The sequence below is a fragment of the Colius striatus genome, chromosome 4 (assembly GCF_028858725.1).
Source record: "Colius striatus isolate bColStr4 chromosome 4, bColStr4.1.hap1, whole genome shotgun sequence".
Taxonomy (NCBI): domain Eukaryota; kingdom Metazoa; phylum Chordata; class Aves; order Coliiformes; family Coliidae; genus Colius; species Colius striatus.
In genome coordinates this window covers 52,803,448-52,823,941 of record NC_084762.1, presented here as the reverse complement: position 1 = coordinate 52,823,941, position 20,494 = coordinate 52,803,448, and the positions used below count along the sequence as shown (strand labels likewise).

At 38.5% G+C, this 20,494-nt stretch overlaps 1 protein-coding gene across 4 annotated transcripts in view; it reads left to right on the top strand.

Moving 5' to 3' along the window:
* NOL4 (nucleolar protein 4) overlaps positions 1 to 20,494 on the top strand; it is a 190,917-nt gene that overhangs the window by 103,694 nt on the left and 66,729 nt on the right. For all 4 annotated transcript variants that reach the window (XM_061995227.1, XM_061995226.1, XM_061995225.1 and 1 more), the window contains exon 6: positions 6,155 to 6,438. In XM_061995227.1, the coding sequence (XP_061851211.1) occupies positions 6,155 to 6,438 (284 nt within the window). The remainder of the gene's footprint in view (positions 1 to 6,154; positions 6,439 to 20,494) is intronic.

The window sequence follows — 20,494 nt, the reverse complement described above, 5'->3', positions numbered from 1 at the left end:
TGTCTTGCAAGCAGCCCTGTTCAAATGAATCAGATTGCTAAGGGTGTAAGGTGTATTTAGCGAGACCTAGACTGGTTGTGTCTGGCCCAAAGAGATTAAAACAACCTTCATTATACAGAACTCTGGTAGACAATGTTCAAGAGTGGATTTTATGACAACATGCACTTGTACCGCCAGCATCTCCAGTCTTTCTCATCCCACTCAGCTCATTCACATCCAATCTCTTCCTTTTAGAAAGAACAGTTACCCACCTTACAGTAACTGCTGCTCTCAGAGATGCTCTGTCAACAGGCAACCCACTCAAAGTGTTCGTTTAACCTGTATGCATGCTACCTTGGAGTGTGCAGACAAAAAAAGGAGAGAAAGGCAATGACTCTTACTGAAAATAGTGCTAAGAATTTGACATATCTGGTTTGAAGACAGTTCTCTCTGGGTGGAAAATCTGTATTTTAACCTGTAACAGAAGAATCTCTAATTCTAGCAATATATGTTGTTTGCTGATTCATAAATCTAGACCTTTTTTTTGGTAGGTGAAAACAATCCTATAAATAAAGACCTGGTTTCCTGCTATAAATCAGAGTGCCCCTTAAACTATCAACTGTCATAGAAATCTCTCTGTAGAATCCAAGATATTAAATACAGAGTAACTGGGTTTTTGGCAGAAGTTTAGCCCATGATAATGCAAATATCTGTGGCAGATAATTGAAGGATGCAACAGTTCTGAGAATCAAAACTCATATTCAGAGGATCTGTTTGATTGGGCTTTCTTTAGCATTGTCTTTTCTTCCATCACTTCCAAGTTTTCTTCCAAAGCACAGGCAGAAGATAACACACTGCAGTGTGCCTGGAAAGTTATCAGGAAGAGCCCTGGACAGAACTAAAGCAAAAACAAAGCTAGTGTCTATTTGTGTCTAGCTGGCTTAAGCGTGATCTAAAAAGGTGATCTGGAAGCTCTAATTCAATGTAATAAATAATAAGAAACCAACTTGACCTAGGAAAATACTGCATAAAAATTTCTTATTTTGATAATTACTCCTAACATAGAGAATACTTGAACTGAATGTCCTGAAGTGCCCAAAGGATGTTGGGCAGAGCAGAGAGTAAGCATGAAGCTCCGTGTTAGGTGGGAGATGGAAGTCTTGGCATCAGGAGGTTTTTGAAATTTTGATCCGTGAGTGAGAAACATATGTGCAGGCCTGGACAATGCTCCTTGCTTCAGCAAGAAGGGTACTTCCCTATCCAAAAGTAGCTTCCTCTGCTCTTGGAGTCTTACTCTGAGAGGTGATACTCTTTAATCCCTGGAAGGGAATCTCTGTGTAGGTGAGGCACCAGATGGCTGTTCTTGAGAAGCGAAACATATACATATTTTACAGTCAGACTCTCCTTTTTCAGGTTTAATTAACAAAACCAGTTATAGATGTGCTTCCTGTGTGCTGGGGTAAGGGTTTGAAAACTGCACGATTCCTAAAGATGTGTCATGCCCTTAGCAAGCAGCAGCATTTGGTGAGGCCATCATTTTCTGTCATCACTGATGCCTGTGGATAGTGGTAACCCTGGGAGGTAATGAAGATGTGAGCTCATCCCACAACCTCTTTTGTGATTGCCCCAACACCTATGTGGGGCAGGGAAGGCCTCTACTCCACCCCTTTTCAGCTCCCAGCACCTGGGGCATACTTCCCTGGAGGTCTTCCCATAAAACCCATCCTGTGGTGGTGGTTCAGACGAGACGTGTTTTGAAAACACATTTTCCTTGTATCAGTGGTACAATCAGTACCAGGTATCCAAATGTAAGCTGAACATGGGCAAGTTTTTTTTCCCCTTCATCAGCTACCTGTCAGAAGAGAGCCTAGAGTGGTGGTTCCAAAGTGAGCCCAAAGAAGGGTGCTGCCATTTGACAGTATCACAGAATGGTAGGGGTAGGAAGAGATGTCTAGAGATCATCTAGTCCAACCCCCTGCTAAAGCAGATTTCCCTTAATCAGGTTGCACCGGATCAGGCTTGTCCAGGCAGGTTTGGAAACCTCTAGGGAAGGAGGCTCCACAACCTCCCTGGGCAGCCTGCGCCAGGGTTCCATCACCCTCACAGGAAAGAATTTTTTCCTTGTGTTCAAGTGGAACCTGCCCGTTACCCCTTGTCCTGTTGCCAGACACTACCGAAAAAAGACTGGCTCCATCTTCTCCATACCCGTCCTTTAGGTTTTTATAAGTGTTGATGAGGTCCCCTCTCAGTCTTCTCCTGGCTTAATAGCTGATCAGCTGTTCAACTGGCTCATTCTCCTTCGAGAGGACAGCCCTGCAGCCCTGGTTGCTGCCCCATGTGCATGGGTCTGGGGTGTGCTTGGCCTCCACAGAGTCTTGGGCAGGGGCCAGGCAGGGTCCAGGCAACCCCCAACTGCCACCATGATGTCAGCAGATCCCAGGGGTGTCACCATATTCACTATCTGAGTTCCCTCAATCTCTCTGCTGCCCCAGGGCTTGCCCCCTGGTTTCTCCCCCTTGGTGTCTGCTGTTAGCTGCATCCTTGTGCTATAAGAGGAACTGTTGACAAGCTGACCCAGAGAAACAGTTGCCAGCGGCCGTAGCTAGGACTGGGCACAGCTCTACCCAAACTGCCATGCATCTGCATCTGTGGGATGGAGGAAAAAATATTTGGTAAGATGAAAGACTTTAGGCATTAGCAACTTATTGTTGCTGACGTGATAAATAAAGCTGAGAAAACTATGTGAGCATGAACTGTTTCTCCCTACCCAGTCCCCAGCTTAGGTGCAGCCCCGGCTCGCCAGCTGCTCCGGGCACAGCAAGGAGGTGAGATCTCCCCTCCTGCTCCCAGAAGAGGCGATTGCCACTCAGTAGGGTGATCTGAGGGGCAAGTGTCCATGAAACCAGCCTTGCTCCTTGGCAGCCCCATGGTGGCCGTTAGTGTCTGCAGTCCCAGGAGCAGTCCCAGGGTGTCCTGGCCCAGTGGCCGCAAGCAGGGCCAGGAAATATTGGGGGACGTGTGTGCCCCTGTCTGAGAGTGAGTGTGCTTTTCCTTTGCTGGGCTCAACCCTCTTGCCTTTTTCTCCAAAACCAATTATTCCTGATGTGATCTGTGTTTCTGATATCTCAGAAACACTTGCTTTAGAGTAGCCTTATTCTTCGCAAAAATAGACCAGCTGCCCAAGGATGAGAAATGTACTAAATCTTATCATTTATTTACCTTGGTAACATCTGTAAGCAACTACTAGGGGTAAACCACTGTATTTTTCATGATCTCTTTAATGGCAATACATATTTATATTTACTTGGCAAAAGTGTGATTTATAACCGTTGTAACCATTCTCCTGAATGTTATGCTGATAGGCAATAGTTTCCATTTATAAAAGCAAGGTTAAATGACTCTAATAGCAAGTATTTGACTTTATAATAGAAACTGAGATTTACAATCAAGTAACTAAGCTTTTACTAAGTAATGCCAAAGTCATGTATACAGAGGGTTTTTTTTGAACCATTGTAACACTTATTCCCATTTACTCAGCACAGGATTTTTTTCAATGGTTACGTTATAGAAAAAAAATATTAAAAAGTCTTTTTTTCTTTTGCACTGTAATATTCTCTCTCATGTAAATTTTAATTGTCAGCCATTCATTGCATGGTGGCAGGAGAGGGGGAATCGCATTATTGATTACAAGCCAAAACTAGCAGCCTTGATTTGAACTTGGTTGTTCCTGGATCTGGCTCTAGGCACAGCTTTGTTCTGACTCAGTTATTTCCATGTGGCTACCCTATGTCCCTCCCAGTAGCCGTTCCTCTGCACTGCGTGGCCTGGGACACTTGACTGCTGGCACACAAAAGTTCTTTATGGTTGAGACTTGTGTGCTGCAGAGGAGGCAGTGCCCCCAGCTTTTACATGGCTCTTTGAGGCCTCTGGTTATTCAGTTGTTTATCTCTTTACTCCCAACAGCAGGGAATTTTCTGAGCCCTTCAAAGTGAGGAGCATCCAGTGACCAACTGAGTAATTGATTTAATTAATTTGAAACTAACTGTCACTAGTTAAACTGATAATGAAGAAGCCAATTATATGTTGACAGTCCTAAATACTAATCAGCAATAATCAAAGTGTTTATCTGTTAAAAAAAGTCTGGATCTCTTTCTGATATCTGAGAGCTTTTGAAATTACTGGTAAATACGCCTGTTTTCTTTAAAAAAATAAAGACCCTATGTTAGAAAGTAAGTTTCTGGTTCAGAAAAATAAAATTGCCTTTTTATTTCTGAAGCTGCATTTAGAATTTTAACCTTGTGTTTTGCTCTGTAAGACATACATCTCAGGGCATGATAGAAAGCTTACAATGGATAAATCCTTCTCACTTTATTCATTTATGTAGCTGAAGTCCTTAAGAAGCCCCAGGTTTTTAAATCTGAACATTTCCATTGCTCTGTTGTAAGTTGAGTTGGTGTACATATTTAAAAGTCTTATTCTAGGAATGTTACGTCTTTTATTGTATAAACACTTGTATTTGTAAGAGGTAATGAAAGATTGGTACATACCAAAACAGAGCTTCATTTTTCTATTGCGGCCATTAATTATAAAGCATTTTGTAAAGCCAAAAAATGTTCCTTAAAAACATTTAGATTGTTTTTATTATGTGTTTTCATGAAACCAGATTATTTTTGTACAGGTTTACAAAACAAAGTAGTTTAAAAAATATGTTCAGAGTATGTGCCCAGTCTTGTATACTCTACAACACAGAAGTGTTGGATGAGTACAGCATGCAAGCCACTGATGTATGATGGCTTGTTTCTGACTAAGTACTTCATTGAATTAGGTCATTACTCATTTATACAGTATTTTCTTCAGGTTTTAAGTTCTGATCTGAAGGTGGTGAATAATTGGTTTTTACAGTGTTAATGATGGAAAGTCAGCAATTTGATTAATCATGTAGTTTCAAGCATGAGTATTTCTGAGTATATCCTTTAAAGAATGTGTCCTGATATTTTTTTGAATTCCACATGTATATTAATATGTTTGTTTCTTTTCAATGGAAGTTGTTTAGAAGAGCCCAAAATCAGATGGTACGTTAAGGTACTGATATATTAAGGTCCATCTCATCCCATATCTCCAGTTTCAATCTGTATGGATTCCTGGCTGCTAACCCCACACTTTTGTTTCCAGCTTCACTGTCTGCTATAAGCAGAGGCTTGTAAAGCCATGTGCTAATGTTTACATCATTAGCAATGCCATGTAAGTCACCAAAAAAGAAGTGCTTTAGAACAAGTAAGCAAATTGAGGGCCAAATTCTGCTGCCATTTAATCCATTGAAGGATGAATTGTTTTACTTGATAGTCGGTTGGTCAAAGGATTGTTTAGAAGTAAAGAAGGGTTGAGTAGTAGCACAGGTGGCAGATTGCAATGCTGACAAACACAGGATACAGAAACCCTTAAGCATACAAAGACAGATAGTAATACTCAATTTCAGCTGTAAAATCTTAGAGGTAACAACACCACATCCAGAATTTTCAGATGTCACTTTCTGATTGATAATTTAATCCTGTACTGAGTAATATTTTAAAATACGACACACAAAGTGAATGAGCAGCTGAACAAAATGATGAGAGAGTCTTTGTTGCTGGAGTCAACTTTTCCACTATAATCTCTACTGCCAGCAATGAATACATCAGATGTGTTTACATTGTATCTTGCAGGAGGATGTTTATGGATATGACATATGCTGCTCTGCACCCTTAAAACCTGAGAACTAGATTCTCTCTCAGTACCATGTGCATCTCTGTTGATTTCAGAAATATGCAGTACTTCAGTAATGAACGTGATATAAGAATCTAAATAGATCCCTAGACATATGGACAGACAGATTAAGGCAGAGTTTGTCACTTTGTCCCTAAAAATCCTTTGTGATACTTCTCTTTTGTGTACACAGTGACACTAAGGTGTCAGTCCAGATAATTTCCCTTAACTGAGTAAAATCTTATGAATTAACGTAAAGTTTTTACTTGAAAATGTGGAGGAGTGTGTGTGCACGTTTTGCATAAATGTATTGGTGCTAGTAATATAAGCATTTCCATTCTATTTTGAAAAACATTGTGAAGGTATAAATTATGTTTGAACTGGACAGAGATGATGATGTGGCATGTGACTGAAAATATATATTTTTTAATAGATGATTCAGCCGCAGAGAGTTTTAATGGCAATGAGACCGTGGGACACAGTTCCAATGCTTCAGGGGGAACACACTGCAGGGAGATGGCAGAAACCAACAGTAATGGCAAAACAAATCTGGAGCAGGATGAGCAGCCTCTGAACCTGAGTGACAGTCCCCTCTCTGCTCAGCTGACTTCAGAATACAGACTAGATGATCACAGCAGTAATGGAAAGAACAAATACAAGACTCTCCTAATTTCTGATCTCAAGATGGAACGGGAGGCAAGAGAAAATGGAAGCAAGGTAAGATGCTTCCACATGCTCCAGATATGAAGTGCATAGCTTAGAAAAGGAAAAGATCTGTGAGGCCAAACCAAAGGTTATTCCCAGCTAAGCACTTAATGCAATGTGTCTGTTTGTCACATCATTACTGAAACGCTATACACAGATTTGTATGCTCTGTTACACATATATGATGCATACGTACATTAAGTATATGTGGATGTACATGGGTGAATAAATATATATAGGCATATATATTGTGCTGGCACACTGAGACAAGACAGTGCAGTTCCCTATCCGGCATGAATTTTATCAATCCATTTATTGAGAACTGCCTATATTACTCATTTGAAATACATATATGTATTAAAATATGTATAAAATATGATACATAGATATATGTATATATACAGAGGTACATATATCTATGTACATTTATAGATGACCATCTCATCACATGTATCATGGATCTGTAGAATTAATCTCTATGAATGTTAAGTGTGTATGCCCAAGCAAATTATTATATGTGAATTATCAACATCTGAAAGGAACTGATTTGGTTCCTTCCTGATTGCTTGTGTTATGCAGGCACCTAACCTGAATTAAAACTGACAAGTTTGCTTCAAGAAGCTGTAATCCCCTGAGGGCTTTTCTCTGCAGTTTCCATTATGTGGGTAAGGAGAAGCGAGGGTGGTTATATTGTAGATAAAAGACAAATCCTATATGCTGGGTAACTAGCTTTGTAGGAAGGTGTTTATTATGAGGACATATGTGAGGACATACTGAAGGAAAGATGAAGAAATAGTCTGTGTCATAGAATTTATTGATTGGTCTTACTGGTAAGAAGTTCCCGGTTTTTATCTTATAGATCTCAACTGGATTACCACTTTTAGAGCAGCAATTATAGGTTGTTAGTACTGGATCTAAATACTATTAATGCTAATCACTAGCTTTCAGTTGCTCACTACAAAATAACCTGACAACATAGATATCTTTCAAATGACGTTTTCTGCAGGGCTTTGAAATAGGTGTAATAGGGAAAGTCACATTTTCTAGGTATATCCAGAAAGGGATAGTATGTGACTGATGTCTAGAGAGCAATATTTATTTATGCTGAAGTTTTAAACTCTGTCTTCATTGCTTGTGGAGTAAAGATAGAAACTTGAAGTGGGTTTTTTTTTGACTCAAGTGTCTGGTTTTGGTGGGTAGAAGAAAGGGAGGCCAAATGGGAGATTAAGTTTTCTCTTTCTTGGCTGTTAGAGTTTAGCAAATCAAGTATCCCAAAACTTTCTCCATAAAGTCTTTACGAAAACCTGTTTATCTGCATGGAATATTTTTGTTGCCACAAATTTTCATTTGATTGAAAACATTCTGAGTAGCTCTAATCTCAGAGTGTGTATACACTTCAGTGGTGGATTTACAGAGTACAGTGACTGTTGCACAGTGAGCCCCAGACTGCCTAATGTGAACAGTATCTTCATTTGCTTCAGGGCACATTGTTCCAACGAACCTTTTGTAGGCCAGTCACACAAATATTGATAGACACATAGGCTCTTTTGCCTGAGGTACATGGCTGCTTCTGTTGTTACTCTTGCAAATACACGACCAAGCTTGGTGAAGAGAGAAAGGAGTCTTAATTTAGAACTCATTTATAGCTAAGACAAGAAGCCTAATGTTACATTTCCAATTTTAATCAGTTCTAACTCAGATTTTAAAAAAAGTATCAAAAAGTGTTAAAAATCTGTTTGCAGTGAATCGAGATGACAATCAAAACCATTTCATTCTTTGTTATACTACAAATTCTGAGGCCTGAATCATCCCCCACATCGATATATTCTTTCATCACTCACTGTCATCCTACCCACTCTATACTGCCAACAATATGCAGATTTGTTTCCCCTTTCTGTCCTACTGAAACTCATGTTGATGTTTACAGTTCATTTGGGTGTAAGATTTATTAGGTATACAGTAAAGATTATTAAATATAGAGTGAAGACTCCAAGAAGAACACATGCATAGGATAAACAAAAATCTAACAAAGATTTATAAGCTGAGTGTAGAGTAAAAGAACGTTTTTGTGGTCAATTTTGTATTTTAAAGATGAATTCTACTTTTACTTTTTAAATTTAAAAACTGTTAGGGAATATTTTTAGAAGGAACAAAACTCATCAATGTATTAGAATAGAAAGGGACTGTACAACATCTCAGTGTTTCATGTGTATACATACACCCTCATAGAAGTAATTGTAAGTATTTTACCTTAAGGGACATCTTACATGCTAAAGGGTCAGAAAATATTTTACATGCCCCAGCCATGATCAAGAAGGTCAGTCCTCTTGCCTTTTCCTGATTATTCAGGCTACTGGGCCCCTCCAGAGAGTGTTCTGGCCACAGGTTAGCTGATTAATTTTGAGCAATGCAGAAGATCAAACTCCTAATGTGCTATACTCACTGGATGCACTTGGGCAAGGGTATCACAGAAACTAGACAGAACTGTAATTCTCTGCCAAAAGGGAAACAAAATGAAGAACAACGGAGGCTAAGGGAGTATTATAGTTTACTAGAAGCCACATCTTAAATATCCTTTTCACCCAGAACGCACCAAGTATGTGGGTTGTTTTTTGAAGTAATCTAGAATTCTCCCAGTACTCATGCAGCATCAAACCTCCAGCTATTCACAGTTATGCAGCTATTAGATATAATGTCATCATTGGTAGTGATGGGTAAGAAATGTGTTTAGCGTAACCTTTAGTCATGTTTTCATGAGATAAATAATCCGCAGTGTTCACCGAGTATCAAATTTGTATGCCACTTCCTACTGTATAGTATTGTTACAGTATCTTTATGTGGCAAAGAATTGATAGAAGTTATCTGGGAAATTAGTGGAGAACATATCTGTCTGTAAATAAAGGGAAATATATGTTAATAATTGGACTAGCGTTGCAGGAAGTAATATGTTATGCTTCCTTCGGCTTCCACAGTGGCCTGTTCAGCCTGTAGGTGTTGCTTGAGATGGCCAGGACTCTGGGAAACCCAGAGGAAAAGGACTGGAGCTGGGAAGGTCTGTTGGCTGACATGTTCCTTACCTACTCTGAGTCCCCTTTTTGGATACTACAACAAATGTATGTTATTAAATTTTAAGCCACAGTTTCTCTGGTCAACTTGTGTCCATTCCAACCTGTTACTAGATTGAAAAATAACACTGAACCTGAGCTGAATCTAGCCACAAAAATCCAAAATATTTTTTTTTTCCATTGAAAACTATAAACAGATTTTTTTTAAGGGAACTTATTCTGTAAATAAGCAGTTTTGTTAAACTGTATTATAGATATTTGCCTATACAACACTGCTTACAAGAACGATACTTCCTTCACATGTATAATGGTGGGCACCACCATTTGACAATACAGTCTGATTGATTTGTATGTGCAAAAATATGATCAGAAGAAGCAGTTGACATAAAAATGGCAGTTTTTCCATCATGTTTTCTTTGTAAATCTGACAGCAAATAGCCAAATTTTTTTGAAAATTGTTACTTCTTTGTGGAAGTTCAACTTATAGGATATTCCTGTTTGAAGGAATTACATCCTTATGCTGTATGGAAAGTTTACTAGGTAGTGGCCTCATTATGTGAAAGTCTTGGATGTCAAAACAGGGACATTCCTAAAATCAGGCCTCTCTAATGTGCACAAAAGAAGTCATTAGTGATTTGTAAGAAATGTAGACTTTTGAGAATAATGAGTCAGATTTTCTTGTGAACAAATTTTAATTCATCTTTTCAAAGTACTAGGGTATATATTTTAAAGAATACTGTGTTCAGTCACTTCAGAATTTGACTTTTAAAACCAATGTTGCTAACACTTTTTAAACAAGAACAACATTTCAGTACACTAGATGATCTTCTGAGGTCCCTTCCAACCCTTAAGATTCTGTGTGATTCTGTGATTTCTGTAACCTCTTCTTTGTGTAGAAAGATCACATGCTGAGTACAGTGGAGGGAGCAGCCAAATTGTCATTTAACCTTAAAATTGGGTCCAAAATGTTTTACCATTCACAGGAAAAAAATGTTGTACAGGAAATAAATGAGTTTTCATAGTCTTAAATGCAAATATGTAACTATGTATATGTATATATGTGTGTGTATATATATGTACACTTTATACATATGCTTTTATTAAGCTAATTTTAGGGATCTTCCAGTAAAACTCAGATGTTCATGGTAGTAGAACTTTCTGCAACCATTTAGGGCTAAACTGAAGTCAGTGAAATTTTGTATAGCTACAAAAACTTATACATAAATTTACCTTAACAGGGCTGAGTTTTTGTGCTACAAAAGAATTATAAAGACTGACAAAGTATGTATTTGTAAATGCTCTGCAAATGCAGTTCTGTGACTTCTGATAGTTAAGTGTATGTATAAATTAGTTTATATAATTATATGTTCAATTGCGAGACTGCTGGGGTTCTGTATGAGGAAGTCTGTAGCATTGGGATTTTTGATTTCTGATTCTTTTTCTAGTACATATATTTTATTTTGAAAACTCAGAATATAGCTCTTTCTCTTCCATATGATTTATTGCATTAAATATTGCAAGCCAGCTCCTTTTAAATTAGTCTTTTCTTCATGTGAATAACAAGGTTATTGTGATACAGTATGGGAAAACAGGTTTTTGAGCTAACAAGCCGTACTTATAGTGCTGTGTATTTCACCTAGATTAATAAATGGTTCATGATGTCGGTATTGCAAAGGATGTTCTTAATATGTAAAACTTTTCATTGGGATTTCTCAGACAGAAGCATGTGCTGCTGATCATGGATGCCTAGGAGATGCATTGAAGTGAGGTAACAAGGAGGACACACACCATGTGTCTGTTTTGTCCAGATTCCTGCTAGTTGTGCACAGTTGGTTAATGTCTTTCCTTCTACCTGACTTAATTTCTGATAGAAAAATTGGATGCCTGCAGGCCCTCTGGATGTATGGTAGGCTAAGTTAATATGCATTATGTTTAGCTTGACTGTGTAATTGGCTGCATGAAGAAGTGTACAAGATAAGTAATTTATCTCTAAGTCTGAAAAGCAGTTTTAAAGGAGAGAACAGTAAATAATGATTGCTGTATACAGGAACCTTTATCAATAATACTGCGTTCTAATGTGCATGTCATTACAGTTACAGTGGTTTACAACAAGGCAGAGCTTTCATGCAATTTCCAAAACAAAGATCTTACTCTCTGTCACTCCTTTAATGCTGGGCTTTTGAAGTGTCTCTCAAGCTTTTTGTCTTCAGCCTGATGTAAAGAACAGCCATAGGCCACTGCCAGGCACTGTTTGCTCCCAACTGTTGCAACTTCAACTGATATTGTAATGGATGCATTTATACTCGAGCAGATTAGCCTGGCAGCCTGTCTACTTTTAAGACAGGTCCCCTCTGAGAATGTATTGAAAGACTGTTACCTCCATGGGATCTGAAAGCCAAAGCATGTGTGAGATTTCTGTGAAGAGTCATTTGACCTTCCTGCACACTGCTCTAGTTAAAACTTTAGTTACTCATCATTTAGTTTCCTCATCATTACTGAAGGAAATTGGGCACAATCCTCCAAGCAGCCTGACCTGAATATACAAATATACAGATAAAACTGTTGTAATCATGAATCCAACTAGTTTCCAGAAGTGCACGTGAATTTAGCCACATATAGACACCATCTCTGAGGAGTAAGGTAGAGTTTCAATGTGTGTGCTTCTCACTCTCCTTTTTAAAGATCTGATTGTATCTTAGTAAAATATGAAAGGTCATTCCTAAAATACATTGACCATCATCACATCTGACATGGTATCTCTGAGGCATATGAAGTCACTGTCTGTCCAGTTTTTGTCTGCCAGTATTTTTGTCTGCAAGTTTACTTGGGGAAATGCTCAGACTGTAAGGGAGCATATAGTTTTTTTCCAAAGCAAGTGGAGTTCCCAGGAGTTACACTGGGCTTTTATACAGACCAATAGCTTATTGAGTCACTTAGGAAATAAATCTCAAAAAAGTTTTCTTAATGTAATGTGAAACAAGCATTTACTTGAAGAAAGAGGTAGAATGCAGGCTGAGAATTCAGCACATTGAAGAACAGTGTTGGATACATTTTTGGTTTTGGGGTTTTTTTTCAATTCATTTTTACTTTATAACAAAAATAGTTTTTTAATTTTATTTATATTTAAGTATTCTAGAAGATGGGTTTCAACTGAACTGGAACATAGTGATATTTTGTTTATATGTCATGTTTACCTTGTCTCTAAGCATGAAGGAAAGCTGAAAAGGGTAACATAGCTGTGCATACTCTTTTGAGGATACCATTAACTTCTGCATGTTGTTTTTTTTGATACAAAGAAAATGCCCTTTTGCCCTTCTAGTTTATGCTGCCAAGTGTCCAAGTTACAGATAATGAGTCAGAATTAGTTAAGCTTTTCAGAAAGAAGTGTTTGACTCTAACATCGTCTGCACATAACTTTTCCTCTCTCTTGCCTGGAGTCAGTTCTCACTGTCTAGGTATGGCATAAGAGGAAACTTAATTGTTATATTTTATTTAGTTTCCATAGTCAGGTAGAAAGTGTTAAAAGTGACGCCATATTTTACTGACGGCTGTTTTGTTAATGCAAATATCATAAGAGTCTGCAGTCCACGTGTTTGACAGCCTTATTTCATGGCTTGTTAAGACTTGGAAGAGGCTTAGAACAAATTTTTGTTGGCCACTGTAATGAATAACTGATGAGGAGAGGTGCAAAACTGGTAAAAGGTATAGGTAGGACACATTTTGAACATTAGCAGCATGTTAGATTTTGAGCAAATGAGAACATAAGAGTGGAGGAGAATGCAAACCCAGCATAATACACATCATGTGGAGTGGTAAGGCATCATCACAGTCTGAGGCTTCAGTTCCACAGAGATCCAGCCTACTTCCACCGTTTCCACCACAGCACCAAGGAGAAGATGGTGACTTCTTCCAGCTATGCCTTCATTGTTATTGGATGGATTCCATTGTTGCTGCTTTTTACTATATCCTTGGAAATAGTTTGTATGAGATTCAAAAGCAAAAAAAAGATAAAAAAGTGAACCAAAGGTGAAATCCACCCCTGCTTCTATTATGTGTAGGTGTGTTGTGGGTTTTGCCCACAAGGCCCATGTAGCCACTTGCTCACTTGTCCCACTCCTGGTGGGATGGGGAAGAGCAAAGTAACTGAGTTCCTCATGGAAGCCCCTAAGGACAAGGAGGGCTCACCCACCACTTACAGTCCCAGGCAAAGCAGGCAAGGCTACTCGACTTGGAGGAGAAAACAAAATCAGTTTAATCCACCACCAACCAAAACCAGAGCAAACAGAAAACAGCACAGAGTGGTACGATGGCACAACCAGTCCTTTAAGAACACCTTCCCCCACCTCTCCCCTTTTCCTGGGCTCAGAGCCCTGATTGTGGTGTCTTTACCTCCTCCTCTGAGCAGCACAGGGGAGCAGGGAATGGGGGTTCATCCTGAAGGCTGCAGCTCTTCTCCGCCTCTCATGTGGGTCTCTTTTGCAGCCAGCCTTTAACCGAGCTCAGCTCTCTCCCTGACTGCCTCCTCACAGCCTCCTGCCCCTTCAGACACAGTCAGCCCCCCTGGCATGGGGTGCTCGCTCTGGTCAGTGGCTGCCCCTGACAGGGGTCCTCCCAGAGCTGCTGGTGACTATCAACCCTGCCATTGCCATCCATGGGTCACAGGGAGATTAGCTGCTCTCTCACTGCGGGCTGTGACAGGAAGTTGTCTGGTCCAGCACTCTTCTTCCCCTTCCTCTCTCATTGACTGTGGTGTCTGCATAATCACCTCCATCTTGTTCCACCCTTCCACCTTCTCCTTTTGCTGCAGATTTACGTTCTTAAATAGTGATGGCAGAGGCACTAGATTGGCCTGTCCGGGCCAGAAGTGGGTCCACCTCAAAGCTGGGGGAAGTTTCAAGAACTGCTTGAAGGCAGCACAGCAGCTCCCTCCCCCTGTTACCAAGCAAAAAGCCACTCCACACATATGCAACACAAGGTGATATAAGGCTACATCTTTTGATTTGCATCTCATACCATTGGTTCATGACAGCCAGCTGAAAGGTTCTGTTGAAGTATGCATCTCTTTCTTTCTCTGCTGTACTCAGGTTTGTGCAAAGGTAGCAGGCAGTTCCTTAGGAGATAGATACACTGCAGTGGAAGGAGTCAGGCTCCTTCTATGCATGGAGAACATTAATAAAAGGAACAAAAAGGGTATGCAAGGAGTTTTGTGATCTCATTTTTTCCTACCCACTCATCTATGCAAGACTGAGAAAAAACAGCCTATTTTCTCTCTCTCTGTTAATTCCTGCTTCATACATAGAGGTTTTATAGGTTGGTCTCATTGTAAAAACTAAGTTCTTTATATTTGGTTTACCATTTTATCAAACATCTTGGCTTTACTTTCACCTACTTTTAGAAAATAAGATAGCTGAGACATTAACATTATTCTAGCTCCATAAGTCAGTCTGTTGGTTGGTTGTCGAATGCAGTATAGGTCTTTCTTCTCTTTTGCTGATGCTAAGGGAATTGTTAAAGGCCACTGAGAAGCTTTTTAGCACCAAAAAAATACTGTTATATTTAATGGTTTAATAAGCCTTTTCCTTGTAAAAGAACTTGAACTTACAAAGTACTGGTTTTTTCAGAGTTAAATCTTATGATTTCAGGGGTTGCTCATAATAAATAGCTAAATAGAATGTTGTTATGAAGAGAAACAACTATAGGTGCATGAAAAGAATAAGTGTAGTGTTTGTCAGAAAACAGGAATGCTCCAGCGTTCTTAAGCAATCACATTCATCAAACTTCTTTGTCTATAACAACATCAGTTCTATGTCTAATTCCTCCCATTGGCAGAACATTTAGTAACAGGTTTTCATGTTCAGTGAAAGCTCTTGAAAATGAAATTGGTTTCCTGCAGGACATTCATTATAATGATGTAAATCCAGATCAATTACACTGAAGCTGATGGTGCTACTCCAGGTTTACATGTTTGTAATGGAGAATACAGTCTGGCTCTGTATGTATCCAAATTCCCAGGTAATGTAGAACCATGATGTTTACAGCTGTCACAAAACTGGCTGATATAAACTTTCAATATGACCTTGTAAATTTTCTCATAAGTCTGTTTTTTAAAGGAACAAGTGCACATTGGTCAAGTATCAGACAGTGGTGCTGTTGATTCCAGATTGCATGTGTACTACTCACAGATCCAGCTGTCTATCTGCATTCATACTCACCTTTGGAGTCATTGATCTCTCACATTGAAACAGAAGCAGTTGTACCTGGAGGGGATGCAGGACTTTGTCCAACTTGGTTTTAGTGGCTGGACATCTGTTCAGACAAGACAGAAAGCTATCAAGTGCATCTACAATCAGTGAGGTAAGGTGTATGAAAATACTTCCTCCCCGTTTACAGCCAAGACCTTTTAATAATTCAAGAGCCTGGGAACCCAAGTCTGTATCTTTCAGGCAAATTCCTGTTGATTTCAACCGGGGTTTATTCCTGACAGATATGTTTAAGGCTGGGCCTTATTACAATGAATGTCTTCAATCCCTAACTCTTACTTTTGTGTTTTGTTTTGTTTTCTTAGGAAGGAAATTGAATTTGTATTGAAGTCCTACCAGGTCAAATGGTTCACTGCAGCTTTTTCTTCTGCTGTTATCACAAATGCAGCTCTTCTACCGACTAGAAAAGGACCACGAGCAAATTTTGCTCTTGGAAGAATAAGTACTATTTGAGGGTAAATTCAGCAAGATATATCGGGGCAGCAATAACTGCTACCTATTGCAATTGTATTTAGTCTTAATATTATTTACAGTTAATGAACTGTGATTTTTATTTTGTTTTTCAGATGCAGAGGTTGAACAACTGATCATCAAAACTAAACTGAAATGAATGGCTTGAGAATTGGCTGTTTACATGTTACATATTACCCTCCACTAAAACAATATTTTTTTGTTACTCAAGGAATTGATAATTCTGAAATGTTACCCCTAATTTTTTCTTCTGGTATTGAATTATTTTCTATAAATCAAGTCAGCTGCTGAAGAAATGGAGGAAAGAAGTCAAAGACTTTTTTCTTTAATGACTTTTATAACAAAATATTGCTGAGATTTGAAAATAAAAGTAATTTTTATTAGCTGTGCTACAGACATCTCAGTTTCTAATCTTGTCTGTTGCTGAATGAAAGCTACTAGTCACTTTCCCTCTGTAGTGATTACTGGAAGTAATTAGGTACACTATAACACTGGATGCTTTTTTTCAGATGCTTATTTATGTAACTGGATTTGTAAAGTGATGTGAGAGAAATGAATAGGTCAATTTTTTAACAGAGGAAGAAAGGAGGAGTAGAAGTCAACTGTAAAACTATTTTAACTATTTTGTTCTCTTTCATCTTTGTTGCTAGTCTTTTAACCCTAATATTGCTGCTTCAGCTATTTCTATTCTCTATTCTCCATTTCTTTTCAAATACACCAAGGAATACCTATCTGAAATTTTATTTTTAGGAACAAAATAGCAGACATAGATAATACCAATTGTCAGAAAAGAGAACTGTAAGGAACCCCTTGAATTACAGAGTCCAGTCCACTAGAAATAGTAACCTAGGTAATAGACATTTACTCCAAGAGTATCTTCAACAGTTCTACTCACTAAACATCCTTCAGCCTTTTAGGAAACAATAATGGTGCAGCTGTAATATGCTACAGGAACAAAGTGAGGTACTGGAATCATCATTTATGTCTTATATCTGTGCAACAAGAAGGGATTTGCTAGGTGGATTTCCCAGATGGTCTCTAGCGGTATCTTATTCCCTGCAGAATAGGCAGTAAAAAAGAACAACCTCCAATAATCCCTATCAGTCTGCTTGAGGTTTTGTCTGCCATATGCTTCATGAAAACATCCTGCCTTATGTTCTGCCTCTAACAGTGACTGATTTTGAATACTTCAAAGAAACAATTAAAAAAGCAGCATCTACTTTAATTATTGAGGCAGGGAGGGGATGGTGATGTAGGCAGGCATCGAGAGCTGTGAAATGTGCATTATGTTTATTCAACACAGTCAAAAGACAGTGATCAAATAATTTTGCAAAATGTGTGGTAATGAATAAGCCACTGACTATTATAAATATTACAGAACAGTATTCTTGTGCAATCAGCAAAAGATCCTGGGAGCTGGTATTTGAGAGCTGGGTAAACAGACAACATTTATTTTTGACCGGGCACAGATGAAGGAGTATGTAAACATGAACAAGTATGAAAATATGCAGCCTAAGATAGAGATCTGTAGCATTTCACCCATGCAAGTGTGAAGCACTTATCATGAAGCACTTTACTACTGGCTGAATTCCATATGCATCTGCAGAGTTTTTACTAAGCTGCTGCTTCTTGGAGCTCACAGTGTTTCTATGAAGTACTACAGTGGTTGCTGGGATCTTCCCGTGGTACAACTGAGTATTTCCCACATAGAAGCTGCTTCTCATCAGCTGCTTTGATCACAAACTGTCATTCTCAGTGTCTCTTCACACCTATTCAGTCTCTCTTTTCCTCATGAATATGCTATGAGCTGCTCCGTAGATCTGATGATTAACCAGATCTGATGGTTAACAATATATGCTGTTCATATGCATATGTACATACATACACACACACTTTTATATATATCTGTATCTATTTACGTATTCTTTTTTCCCCCCTTGTCTGATGAGAACAGTCATATCCAGTGGCCATGACTTAAAGTTGCTTGAATCATACAGATTAAACAGGAGCATATGAAGCGCTCTTACCTCTTGTTATTGAGGCACTTGCAATGACATATACCTAATCTTTGTCTGTAGGGGCTCTGGTAGACAAGAGTGCATGGTTGTCTTTCATGTGCCTTTTAATTAAAGTCAGGATGATATCTTGTATGTTGCTTCTGACTCCGTTTTATATTTGTGTAGAGGTCATGAAGCAATTTGTGTCCTCCTCTTGCTTTTTCCATGACATGATTGGGGATTGTCTGACTCCATCAGGAAGATCCTTTGCAGAACTATTCAGAATTTTTGCCCTGCACCTTCTGCTGTTGAGCTCCTGGGCTTCGTGGTCTCTACATGAAGAAAAGAATCTTCATGAAAAACAGGGAGAGGTGAGTTGACTTCCTTAGAGGTGACCACAAATGAACCCCAGTATGGCCTGTGCTCAGTCCACATTATATTATGAGCTCTCTATCAGCTGTCAAAAAGGCACATGGATATTCTTTGGGCCTTTTATACTGAATCATTATATATTACATCTTTTTAGACCCCCCCCCCCCCGAATGCATGTATCTTAGTGTCACTTTGTGCAACTAATCATATGCTCTTAAAACATCTTTTGCAGGTGGAACCCCGTGGGACTGGACCTGTGTCAAAAACTGTATTAAATTACTAAAATAAAGGTTTTAATAATCTCTGTTTCTGTCAGTGTGGTGCTTAGAGGGAATAGCCATGTTTAATGGAAAAGAAGTCAGTTATGTGAGTCTGGGGCATGTACATGTGTCAATTTGTACCCTCTTGGTTCAGCAGGGGATGGAGGTATGAAATGCCTCTTATGTCTTATGGAAAATGCTTCTTATGTCTATTGCACCTTAAAGATGACTGTCTAACAAAGTTGGTGTTTCTGTGTGGTTCATTAGATGCTTCTTAAAACCCACAACTGGATTTTAGCCTCTTAGATTGACAGTTCCCTGGCATAAACTTTTGAAAAAACCTGGCCTAGACATCTGTATTTTGTAGTCTTTAGTATTTAGCCTGGCATACATCTGGTTTGGGGTGTAAAACCCAGGACAGGACATTTATTTTTACTGCACTCACTATGTGAATTCAAGGTCATTCTTATAAGAGGTAAGCAGTTCTTAAGACTATCTCTAAACTCTGTTGAGATCAATTTTTTCTCTTCCTTATTTTTAATTTTTAATAGAAAATTGTAAGGGAGTATGTTGCTTTGCTTTTACTGTGTTTCTCTGTTTCTACATTCACTTTTTCTTTTCATATTTAATGCTCGCTTTATGGGGATGTCCACAGTACCAATAACTTTTATCTGGGGGGCTATATATGCCAAATAATGAATTTAAAAATGAATTTAGACTGTGGGAATTTACTGTTCAACCATGAGATACTCAATTATCTCTATTTTAAGAGAGATAAGTGTCAGTGGTGGCAGGATCTCCAGGAGTTTTGCTCTACCTTCTATTATCTTTTCCTAGTTGAGAGTTATGTCCTTTAACTGTATATAATGCTACAGTGTTACTTTGTAAGTTTGTTGTTTAACATCTAACTTATACAGTTCTAATATGATAATTTTGTGAATAATAACTTTATAACTTTAACACAAATGGGTTATTTGTATCTTCACCAATATGTTAATTGCCAGAGATTCCTATATCTTAATTCTTTGGATTTATGTAGCACATTGGGATTCTGAAAACATCAATAAAAATAAATCAGCCTAACACTGGTAAGTCCCATGAGGCATGCATATTCCAGCACTGTCTATTGATTAGTAAATGCAAGTGTGACATAATTCAGTGACTTTCACGAAGCCAAACAATCTGTAGGAAAGCTGAAGTCATTTGTTTCATGTGTGCTATACCTGGACATTACTCACAGTACTAATCCTTATCTCCAAACATTTCTGTTTAATTAGAGTAAAGAGGCAGAGTCGACTTCAATAGAATAGCCACTGGAAAGTTTCCTCTGGTTTTACCGACATAGATAAAATTCAAAGCAGTTTTAAAAATGTGTCATTTGTGCTTTGCTGGAATCATGAAGATGATGATTTCACTAATTGTCTTGTTAAATCCATCCAGCCCTCATCATGAAAACATAAATACGTGTACACAAGTGATCCTGTGGACTACATTGTTAACGCTTATGTGAATAAACCTTAGTTGCTTTAAAGTTACATGTTTTCCTTACATTTAGTCATATAGCTTCCCTGTATTTATCTAATATAGAAATTATTAGCTGTGGCAATTCATCCTGGGTTTAGGTAGCAAAATGGAATTCACTT